The 11,523-nt window shown below is 41.0% G+C and overlaps 1 protein-coding gene across 1 annotated transcript; it reads right to left on the minus strand.

The window, feature by feature from the left end:
* Window positions 1–9,609: 9,609 nt before the first annotated feature.
* Window positions 9,610–10,662, minus strand: LOC127573802 (glucose-dependent insulinotropic receptor). The gene has a single exon (XM_052022307.1). The coding sequence runs from the start codon at window positions 10,660–10,662 to the stop codon at window positions 9,610–9,612; it is 1,053 nt and encodes a 350-aa protein (XP_051878267.1).
* Between the last annotated feature and the right edge of the window lie 861 nt (window positions 10,663–11,523).

Here is an 11,523-nt window from a genome sequence, read left to right on the forward strand (position 1 = left end):
CAAGTCTCTTTTCATGTACCTGGGGTTAAAGGATAATAAATGCTATTAAATTGAAGGAATTTACACATCCCTTAAATAAATGGGGAAAAAGAAACGGGTCTGAATGTAGCAGTGTGGTGTTTGCAGGTAGTCTGACAATGTTTATAGTAAAGGAAACACAAAGAGTTTTAACTTTGCAATATCTAGTTAAAAACTAGTTGCTGGAAGTGGGAATGGTTGTTAATGTTTTTAAATGGCAAACCAATTCATTTACATATTAAAGATGGATCAAGATCATTGTTAATCCCCTTTGCTAGCTGTAAGGCAAATATCAGCATCTGTTTGTCTTTTTATTGTGAAATGATCTGCATTTACAACCTTTGATGACATCCTGTGGCGATTAAGTCTACACTGAGTAATCTAACCAAAACATACTACATTCTGTCTTCGCTCATTAAGTAGAGTGCTAGAATATTATGAGTAGGAGAAAAGACTGAAATAGTTAAAGTACATATAAAGGAAAGTCATATAAAGATTAAATATGTGTTGCATAAAAGACTTATCCATAAGATAATGATGCATGGTGTTGGGGGTAAGGTATTAGCATGAATAGGGAATTGGTTAACCAATGGAAGGCAGAGAGTTGGGATAAGTGGGTGTTTCTCTGGTTGGCAATCAGTGGTGAGAGGGGTGCTGCAGGGGTCGGTGCTGGGCCCGCAGCTGTTCACGATATGCATTAACGATTTGGAAGAGGGGGATCGAATGCAGCGTATCTAAGTTTGCTGATGACATTAAATTGAGTGGAAAAGCAAACTGTGCAGAGGATGCGGGGAGTCTGCAGAGCGATTATAGATAGGTTAAGTGAGTCAGCAAAGGGTATGGCAGATGGAGTAAGATGTTGGTAAATGCAAGGTCATCCACTTTGGAAGGAAAAATAGAAGATCAGGTTATTACTTAAATGGTAAAAGGTTGCAGCATGCTGTTGTGCAGAGGGACTTGGGGGTGCTTGTGCATGAATCACAAAAGGTTGTTTTGCAGGTGCAACAGGTTATCAAGAAAGCAAATGGAATGTTGTCTTTCATTGCAAGAGGGATTGAATTTAAGAGCAGGGAGGTTATGCTGCAGCTGTACAGGGTACTGGTGAGGCTGCACCTGGAGTACTGTGTGCAGTTCTGGTCTCCTTCCCTGAGGAAGGATATACTAGCTTTGGAGGAGTTGCAGAGGAGGTTCACTGGGTTGATTCTGGAGATGAGGGGGTTAGCCTATGGGGAGAGATTGAGTCGCCTGGGACGATACTCACTGGAATTCAGAAGAATGAGAGAGGATCTTACAGAAACATATAAAATTATGAAAGGGATAGATAAGATAGAGGCAGGAAGGTTGTTTCCACTGGTAGGTGAGACTAGAACTAGGGGACATAGCCTCAAGATTTGGGGGAATAGATTTAAGATGGAGATGAGGGAAAACTGCTTTTCCCAGAGGGTAGTGAAGCTGTGGAATTCTCTGCCCAGAGGAGCAGTAGAGGCTACCTCACTAAATAAATTAAGACACAGTTAGATAGATTTTTGCATGGTTGGTGGATCTGAGTCCATGGCCAGATCAGCCGTGATCTTATTGAATAGTGGAGCAGGCTCGACGAGCCAGAACTCCTACTCCTGCTCCTATTTCTTATGTTCTTATGTCTGCAACATTAACTCTTGCGGCTTTTCAGGCAGATTAAAATTCTATGTCAGGCAAGGAACATTGATAACAGACCAGGCATAGTTCACTTCTGTACCACAGGAGCAGGAGACTCAATCTCCATTATTATATGCTGTCTACCATTCACCAAAGTGACGAATGTGAATTGGATCAATCTCAGCTGATAATCCAAAAGCTCAGCATTTATTGTCCAAGCTCATGTATGAAAAAACTCATCACCTGTCTGTGGTCTCAGCTGCAAAAATAACAAACTCTAAGATCGCTTGTGCTTGTGCAATACCCTTAATATAGGAAAACATCTGAGGCATTGCAGTACTGCCCCTTCTGTAGTTTACTTACTCCATTCTGCCGTGTATATCAAACTGTGGAATCCTAAACTTCTCAGCCTGCAGCACCATCAATCCATGCATTTTGAAAACAAAATCTTGGGTTGGTTTAAAAACAGAAAATACTGGAAATACTCAGCAGGTCAAGCATCATCTATGGAAAGAGAAACAGAGTTAATGCCTCAGGTTGAAGACTCTTCATGAGAACTGGGAAAGGGAAAAGAGCAAATTGATTTTAGGTTGCAGAAAGGGTGGAGGAGGGATGGATATGACAACAGGAATAACTAATAGGATGGGGTCAGGATTGCCATGGTGATAAGCTGTAGGTGAAGCTATTTGGTTGATAGATTAATGTGGGTGCAGAGAGAGAAATCAAACAAAGTTGTGAAATGCAGATCAGTCTAATCAGGCCATATCAGTGGAGAGAGAAAAACTGAGCAAATATGACAGATGAATAAGCTACAGTAGAACTGGCCAATTCTGATACAAACAGAGAAGGTGAACTTCCTGAAATTGCTCAATTCATTATTGAGACCTGAAGGCTACAACGTGCCCAGTTGGAAGATGATGGGCTGCTCCTCAAGCAGGAAGCCGCAGACAGATAGGTCAGGGTAGGGAGTGCATGGAGAATTAAAGTGGCAGGAAACTGGAAACTCAGAGTCACTCCAGTGGACTGAGCACAAGTATTCCGCAAAGCAGTCACCCCATCTGCATTTGGTTTACCTAATGTACAGAAGACCACACTATGAGTGCCAAATGACATATACCAGATTAAGAGAAGTGTAAGTGAATCACTGGTTCACGTTAAAGGACTTTTGGGTCACTGGATGGTGGGAAAGGAAGAGATAAAAAAACAAGAGTTTCATCTCCTGTGATGGCATGGGAAAATGTCAAATGAAGGAATATGGTTGGTGAGGATGCAAGAGTAAACCAGGGAGTCATGAAAGAAATGCTGAAAGGGGGAGGGAAGAGGAAAATGTATTTGCTGCTGGAATTTTTTTGAAGCGAGTGGAAATTACAAAGGATGAATGTTGAGTGGGGAGGCTTGTGGGGTGGACGCAAACAACCAGAGGAACTTTATCCTTGCTCTGTCCAGGATGAAAGGTGGTGAAAATAGAGGTGTGAGAAATAGATAAGACGCAGTCAAGAGTTTTGTCAAATATGGTGAGAAGGAGCCACAGTTAAGAAAAAAGGAAGACAGGGACACCTGTGTGGAAAGACTCATCATCCGAGCCAAGGTGATGGAGGCTGAGGAACTGGATGAACGGAATGGAGTCCTTACAAAACGAAGTGTGAGGAAGTAGTGTCAAGATTATAGAGGGCTTATATGGATGTTTATCGCTAATTTATCTCCTGAGATGAAAGCAGAGAAAGCTAAAAGGGGAAAGGAAAAGGTGGACCATATGAGGGTGAGAGGAGGATGGAGATTGGCAACAAAAGAAATTATGTTTTCAAGGTTGTATGAGTGTGGAAAGCAGCATCATTGCAGTCATGAATTTTGGGGGAGAAAAGACTTGGGGGATCTTTAATAGGACTAAACCAAGAATGTTTCCAGGTATCCCATGTGCAAGCTCCCATAGCTACACCTTTGTTCTGTAAAAAGTGAGTGGAGTTAATGTGAGATTGAGTTTAGCCAGGCAGGGTCAGATGTAACAGGGTTTGACTTGCACTTCTAATCTTGTGCATTGCATTCAGTGCTAACAATGTTCCTTCCTCTATTAATGGAGTAACCAAATGTGGATTGGGTAATTGTTTTGTGGAGCATTTTCATTCAGTCTTCAGTGGCAACTCTGAGTTTCCAGTTGTCTGGCACTTTAATTCTCTCTTCCTGTGCCACTTTCACCCATCTGTCTGTGGCTTCCTGTACTGTTCTAATGTGAACCTTGTATCTGGTCTGGGCACATTGCAGCTTTCAGGACTGAACATCAAATTGAACAAATTAGGGTAGCTCCCTCTCTCTTTGTATCAGAATTGGCCAGTTCTACTGCAGGTTATTCATCTTTAATATTTGATCAGTTTTTCTCTTTCCGTTGACACTGCCTGAACCATTGACCATTTTCTGCACTCTGACCTGCATATCACAGATTTTATATGTCCATTTATTTGATTGCACTCTCTCTCTAACTGCCCGCATTAATTTATTGACCAGATCAGAATCAGGTTTATTATCACTGACGTATGTTGGGAAATTTGTTGTTTTATGGCAGCATTACAGTGCAAGACATAAAGACATAAAAATATCCTGACCAGATAACTTCATCAACAGTTAATCACTATGGCAACCTGATGTCATCCTTTCAGAAAAATTCTCTTTGTCCTATCCATGCCTTCCCCACCCTCTCTTCAACTTGTATTTTCTCTATTCCATTTCTGGTGAAGAGTCTTCAACTTGAAACATCAATGCTACAAATGTTGCCTTGCATGCTGTGTATTCTCAGAATTTTCTGTTTTTAATTCAGATTTCCAGTCTCTGCAGTATTTTTCATTTACTTCAGTGCTTTTAGATGTTAGAATGTCTGCAATTTTTAATGTGATTTGCAGAGTTTGCAGTATAATTTATTGGAATCTCTCCAGCAAGTCATTAAGGGCATTTTTTTGGTTCCAGTGTGTCTTTTTAATCTGTTATCCCAAGATGGACAAAATCAGCTTCCGTGAAAGCTGCTTTGTTATATATTTTAATGTTACTCACTTCTATGTTATGAAATATAAAAGGAGATAGACACAATATGATGGGAACAGGAATTACAAAGTGAGATTAATCTGCGCCTAATGCTTCTAGGCACTTTTCCAACTTATTGGATTGCTGCTTGCAGCCAATGCTATTCATGCTATTGAGTGGCTGGACATCATGAGGAGGCAAATTTCGTGAATAATGAGCACTTATTAAAGTTAATCTATATTGCATAAAACTAGCCTGATCCTCTTAAAGGGGGGTTCATTATAGCTGCTGCAGAGGTTCTAGACTTATTTAACACTCCATGGAGGGACAGAAGTCTTCAAACTTTTACAACACCTGGATGAAGCAGATGGAGAGGAGTGTCAAACTGAATGATTTGTATGTCTTCATCTTTGTTTCTTCCCATTCTTCTATCACTACTAGCTCAGATGGTTCATGGCCATCTGTGAACCATCCTGTCCTGCACGGGAATAGAAATTGTGTTAACGAATACTGAACTTTTTTGATATGCCTGTTGTGATTGAAACTATTTGGAACCTGTAATTGTGAGGCTTTTGAACTGTGGTAAGTAGTGGACGAGCATACAAATGTTCAGTCTGAGTCCTAATTGTTAGAGATTGGTGGGTGATGGGGGAATTGGTGCATTGAGTAGTGTATGGAGTTATTGATGCAGTTGCTGCAACTTGGCATAAGGATGCACCCTCTGACTTTAACTACATATCTTGCTGCACTGCATCCATGTCCTGACACTGATTATATGATCAGCTCTTGAAAGTGTATCTAGAGATGCAGTTGATTTCCTTTCCTCTTCTCTTTCACTAAGGCCATCAATGCCAAGTTTGAACTTTGTGGAGCCAGTTCTCTCTCTTGTTGTTCCTTACATCTTCTGGAAAATACCACTCGTGTCTAAAATTACATCCACCAACTGCATCTAACACCATGCACCTCTTTTTAAGATATGTTGGCTTTAGGCAGTGCAGGGCCCTTAAAATAGTGCCACACACTCACAAAACTGAGCCCTCTGCTTGGGTGATAAGACAAGAGATAATTGCCTAGAAATTGGTTTTCATCCTCTTCTGGTGTACAAACCATGTATCTCTCTCTCTCTTTTTTCTCTTAGGTGGTCTCTTGGGATTGAAGATGACTTGCTTTCACTCCAGTTCTGTGGGTTTCCATGTGGCTGATGAGGCCAATGTGGGACCTGCAGATTCTGCTGCTGGTGAGCAGGAGGATCTCGATGGGTCGTTTGACAAGCTAGGCCTCTGTGTGCCCCTGTCAAATGTACTCGAGGTTTTCAATGCCTCCCTGAATGCTGCTTCTCTATTTTGAAGAGTAACGGGTCATGGACTTCCAGGAATCAGTGGGAGATGTTACACTCTTCCAGAGTGGTTTTTGAGAACATCCTTTGTTCTTTTCCTCTGTCCATTTGGCAATCTCTTGTTGTGACAGAATTCAGAATAGAGTGTCTATTGGTGTTGAGAAGGTGATTGATTTGGCTTACCCATTGAAGTCAAATGAGAGTGTTAGGGCCTCAATGCTGGATGTTGACCTGGGAGAGGACACTGATGTCTGTTCACTTATTCCACCAGTGGTTTTGGAGGAATTTGCTGAAACAGTGTTGCTGATATCTCCTCTGTGCTTTGAGGTTCCTGCATCAGGAAATCCATGTCTCAGAGGTGTACAGAAAGGCAGGTATCACAGCTGCCTGGTAGAGATGGAATTTATGCTGGACTTAATCTTCAAGCATCCTTACAGTGCTACTGCTGACATCTTGCTATTGGATCCCAGTGCAATTCTATAGTTTGTACTGAGTGTTCACCCAAGATCTAAATTGGCATGCAAACATTCCAATTTATTACTAGCAATGGAGGAAAGGTGTAGTGCACAACCTGTCATTAGGTTCACAACTAACACTAGGAAAATGTTGGGTATGCCAAGATGAATTGCCTACTGGAGTGGCTGCTTTCACCTGGAAATGATCATCTACCTGATCTTTACTTGGTGACATTGCATTTCATGTGTGATTTGCACATGAAAAATGCTTGTAAATGGATCTGTTTTCTAGGCTAAAATATCTAATGTTGACCGGTAGGTAGTACAATTATAAGGAGCATATAACAAGAATTCCATGGTCTGTATACACAAAATCCAATGGGCCCAGCTTGCCAGCATATTGTAATATGCTGATTTCAGGTGGTATCCAGTGTCAACCCTTGAAACATGATGTGAAGTTCTGGGCACCAACGTTGGGAAATGTGTTTTGATTTTGGAGGGAGTACAGAGAGTTTGCAAAGAGATTCCAACTGACTATTAGGACCATTGAGATTTATTTACCAAAAAAAACAAGCTTTAACAGTCAAACTTCCAGATGAGATTACACAAACAAGGGCCAAATTTTATGGAATTTGAAAAGTTAAGGGGTGATTTTATCAAAGTTTAAGATTTTAAGGAGGAGTATTGAATGAATAGAGAGAAACTATTGCTGCTGTTTGGGGAATCTAGTACTGAAAGGCAGAGTGGGGGAAAAAATAGAGGCCCAGGCCTTTTAGGAATGAAGTTAGGAAACATTCCTGACATGGATGTTGTAGAAGTTTGCAACTCGTTTCTGTAAATGGGAATCAAGGTGAGGCAATTTCTGTTAATCAAAGGTAGTAAGGAACATGAGGCAAAGGTAGATACAAGGAGAAAGGTCACAGAAAAGGTAAAGTCTCATTCAATGGAGCAAAGGATGGAAATATTAACTCGAGCTTAGAAATTTGTTTCCACAGTTACTAAAAAGTGGTACTGTACATTCGAAATTTAGCAACCCAGATTAAAGTAATCTTGCACACATCATTGGTTGCCGTAACACCTATTAGGAGAGTTGTTACGTGATTTTTCTGCAGGATTTTTCAGAGTAAAATTTTGCTGGAAGATATTGACAGTAGTCAAATGTGCTAAATTTACTCCAGTAAGATTGTCAACCTTGTGTTCTATTTCTTATTTAGTCACAGAATAACTAACCCCATTAACTCAAAACCATGCTATTTAAAGGACTAGCACTCAAACTGTGTTCTTTGTCCTCACTGAGCTTGTTAACCTCAAATACCTATTCACGTGTGCTTGAATTACTTTGCCTGTGGAGGTCAAGATCACCTTCACTCTCAACATCCTAACCTTGGGATTGTTCCAGGTTGTTGCTACTGCTCTCTGCCAAGAATCACAGATTTCTGCTCACCTCTGCGTTAAGAAGAGCATCTATGCCTAGAAATTCACTTTTTTTTTGCTGAGCTGAGCAGGTGTTAGTGGCAACTGGGGGACCCACAGAAAATTGGGGAATTGGGAAAAATGTGCTTTTTTAAAAAAAAATCATTAGGCTGGTTTTCACTTTGAATCATGCATGCAATTGACTCTTACAGAGATCCCAGCTGCCACATCATTGCCACAAAGATCTCTCATTGGCAGCCACAGAGAGGGCTGCCATGGAGGTGAAGAAAATTGCAGGGGAGAAGAGAAGTGTCTTCAGTGTGCCTGACCATCAGCTACCTCAGCTCACCCACTACAATTGTCTGCACAGATCTCGGTCCCATGTTGCGAGTGACCCCCGTGCTGTTGTGAAGGATGGGAGCATCACTCTTACAGAAGTTGCAGAATGAATCCCTCCTGTGCATTATGTAGAAAGCCTGCAGCATGTCATGCAACACCTAGCTCTGATGTATGAAATAGGCTGATCAATAACATCTGGGACCAAATAATGCAAAAAATATTGCACTGATGATACAGTGAGGGCCCTTTAAATCTCATCTCCTTGCTGATCTGTTGCAGATTTTACTAATTTTTTGTGAGTGATACCACAGATCATAAGTAGCACCTTTACTGTTCAATTTCTGATGGTAATCTAGGAAATGGCACTGTACAACTGATGCTGGGCAAACTTCAAATGTGCTAAGGTGAATCATGTCTGGAAGTACCTGGACCAATTTAGTCAACAGTCACTAGTCAGATAATAATCTTTGGAATGAATAACAAGTGCAAAATGGCTTTTATGCTGCATGACTTTTAAATATTTCAAGCATTTATAGTGTTTTGCTTTTATCATTGAATAATGGAACATACTTCTGCTAAATGTCCCACTTGCTCTTCCCATGTCTCTGTGTTCCTTGTGTAGAGTTTGGATCTCGTGCTTCCTCATATGAAAGCACTGAGGAACTCCACTAATGCAATTGTGAACTATCTCTGTTGCTAATGATTCCGCTTCCATTGCAGTACAAGAAGAAGCCAAGAACATCTAGGTACTGCAGTGGAAGCTCAGACATCAAGCTTATTGTGATGCCATTCAAGCACATCGTAATGCAATCCCAGCTCAAGTTGCTTCCATCATCACCCTGGATACTAGTGGCAGCTGCCTGTTGCAATCTATCATCGGCCATTGTAGAGGCTTAACTGTCCTAATAATTAGATTGTTTCAGTGGTTCCCTAGAGCACAAACCGCATCTCTCCTCCCAAGCTGAGTGCATTTATAACCTCACTACTTCCTGCACTTTTGTTGTGGCCTTTCAACCAGTCAGTCTGGACTTGCCACTGTTTGTGCTGACATGATTCCACTGAAGACCAGAACCTCCAGCCCCAGAGCTGCTTGAGTTTGTCCTCCAAGTTCATCCACAGTTTTTTATACTGAATGTTGACAGCATGGGGTAGCATGATGTGGGCGTGATAGGTCAGTTAAAAGCATACAATAGGTCATATTTAATTGTTATATTCTATTATTCTACGATAGTGTGAAGAGATATTACCTTGGTTAAAGTTGTTACATAATATTACTTGTTTTCCTTGCTACCTTGAAATCTATAATTCTCCTCGAAGGCAATCTACTTACAAAAACAACAGCTTGACAGCTTCGAACAGGATGCAAAATCCATCTGCTCCTCTTGAACTTGAAGAATACCTTCACATACCTTTAAATGTATTTGTTGTCACTGGATAACTGGCAATCCCAATTGCTGTACAGGATCCACGTAATTGATTGTCATCCCCTCTCTCTGTACCAGGATTCTGGATGTCACCTGCTTCCCGCTGACAACTGAAGCTAAGAACTTGGGTGATTCTGAATTTTGCACAGCAGCACATCTGACAAAGTTGCACTCTCACATCCCTTTGCCAGTAGGAATAAATCAATGGATTCATCAGGGAATTGGAAAGGCCAAGAAGACAGAGGTAGTCTTCAATAATTATATGCAATTGGCATTCAATGCAGCATGCTTGCACGATACTTGCAATGAAGAATGGAGCCCAGGCAACCATAAAACATCCAACAAGAATCCCTATGGTCCTCACCGCCTTAACGTCTCGGATGTGGCAGCGTGGCGGGGTGGCTGGGCTGGAGGCAGAGCTGACCCGCTCACTCTCTAGGATTTGCCGTGTGTGTGAATATGCTATTTTGAGGATTACACTGTAGAAGTAGACAACAGTTAATGAGGCAGGAACAAAGCAAGAACAAAACACAACTATAATGTAGTTAGGATTGACAACGGAGAACAGGTTACAGTTATTATATTTATCAGGTTTTAGTTGCTGAAAGATTGCTGGAAGGAATCCAATTAAAAGCGCTATGCTCCAGAGCCCTGCAATGATCATAGCCACCATTTTGTCAGTCATTAGTTGGCAGTACCGTAAAGGTAGCTTTATGGCTAGAAAACGGTCAAAAGCCACAGAAACCATCGTTAAGACTGAGGCAGCAGATGGTGACATTAAAAGTGAAATCCGCAATATACATAAAGTCCCAGTGGTAGCAAAGCTCTGTCTGCTGAGCACTATCACTGCGGTTCCAAAGCAGGTGAATCCCACAAGCATGTCTGCAACTGCCAGGTTCAAGATGAAGTACAAGCTGGCAGATCTGTTCTTAGAAATCATCAGGGCCAACACCACGATCACCAGAGCATTGGAAGCGATGATAAGCAGTGAAAGCACTGTCACAATCCCACCAAACTGATTAACATCCATAGTTCAAAAAGATCAGAACACAGATTCAGGAGAAGAAATTGGACCACTTGTTACCACATCTTGTATTTTTGAAGCAGCTGGAACCACAAAACAGCAGAAGCAATTGATGAATCCGAATTCAAGAGAGCCAGTCTGTTGTGTGCATAGCAGTACAATCAAAGTAAAATGGACATTATGAGGTAGCTTTTAAGTTCGTCGGTGAGCACGTTTTCCCTGATTGACTAACTGCAATAACAATATCATCATGAAGAACAACACTTTGGTTAATGTGCAGCAGTCTGGCTTAATCCACACCCATCTCTCATACGTTGCTAACCAACAAAACATTACATGCGATAAGATTCATTTTATAATGGCACAGGGTATATGATTGTGTAGAACAATCAGGGATTTTCACTGTTATCTTCAGCAGTTTATTGCCCAATTTTCTAGATTATGAAGATTGGATTTCTGCTTTAACTCATTCAATACCAGCTGCTAGCAACGTGGCTTATGATCTCATTGGGCACAGTTTCATAAAAAGATACATTCAGCTGTCTTTCCAGGGGTGTAATAATAATCTCAGATTCTGCCTTCAGTAAAGTGTGGCTGTTTTTAAAGTTATCTTTATTGTTAAACATAATCACCTCTAACAGGAGTGAAGCATTATAAACGTGTATTATGAAATCTGGGTGAAAGGCCAAGGATCAGTGTGGATGACTCAATGTTGAAAGTATTAGGAGATTAGATAAGTCTAAGTGTAATATTTAAGTGACATTGGGATGAGATTTAAAAGGCTGTATATTGTAGGAAAGTAAGATTAGAAGACTATAGTTTGGTGCACTATGAGAGATTGCTGGATATATTTGGAACTCATAAGGA

The sequence above is a fragment of the Pristis pectinata genome, chromosome 8 (assembly GCF_009764475.1).
Source record: "Pristis pectinata isolate sPriPec2 chromosome 8, sPriPec2.1.pri, whole genome shotgun sequence".
NCBI classification, from domain to species: domain Eukaryota; kingdom Metazoa; phylum Chordata; class Chondrichthyes; order Rhinopristiformes; family Pristidae; genus Pristis; species Pristis pectinata.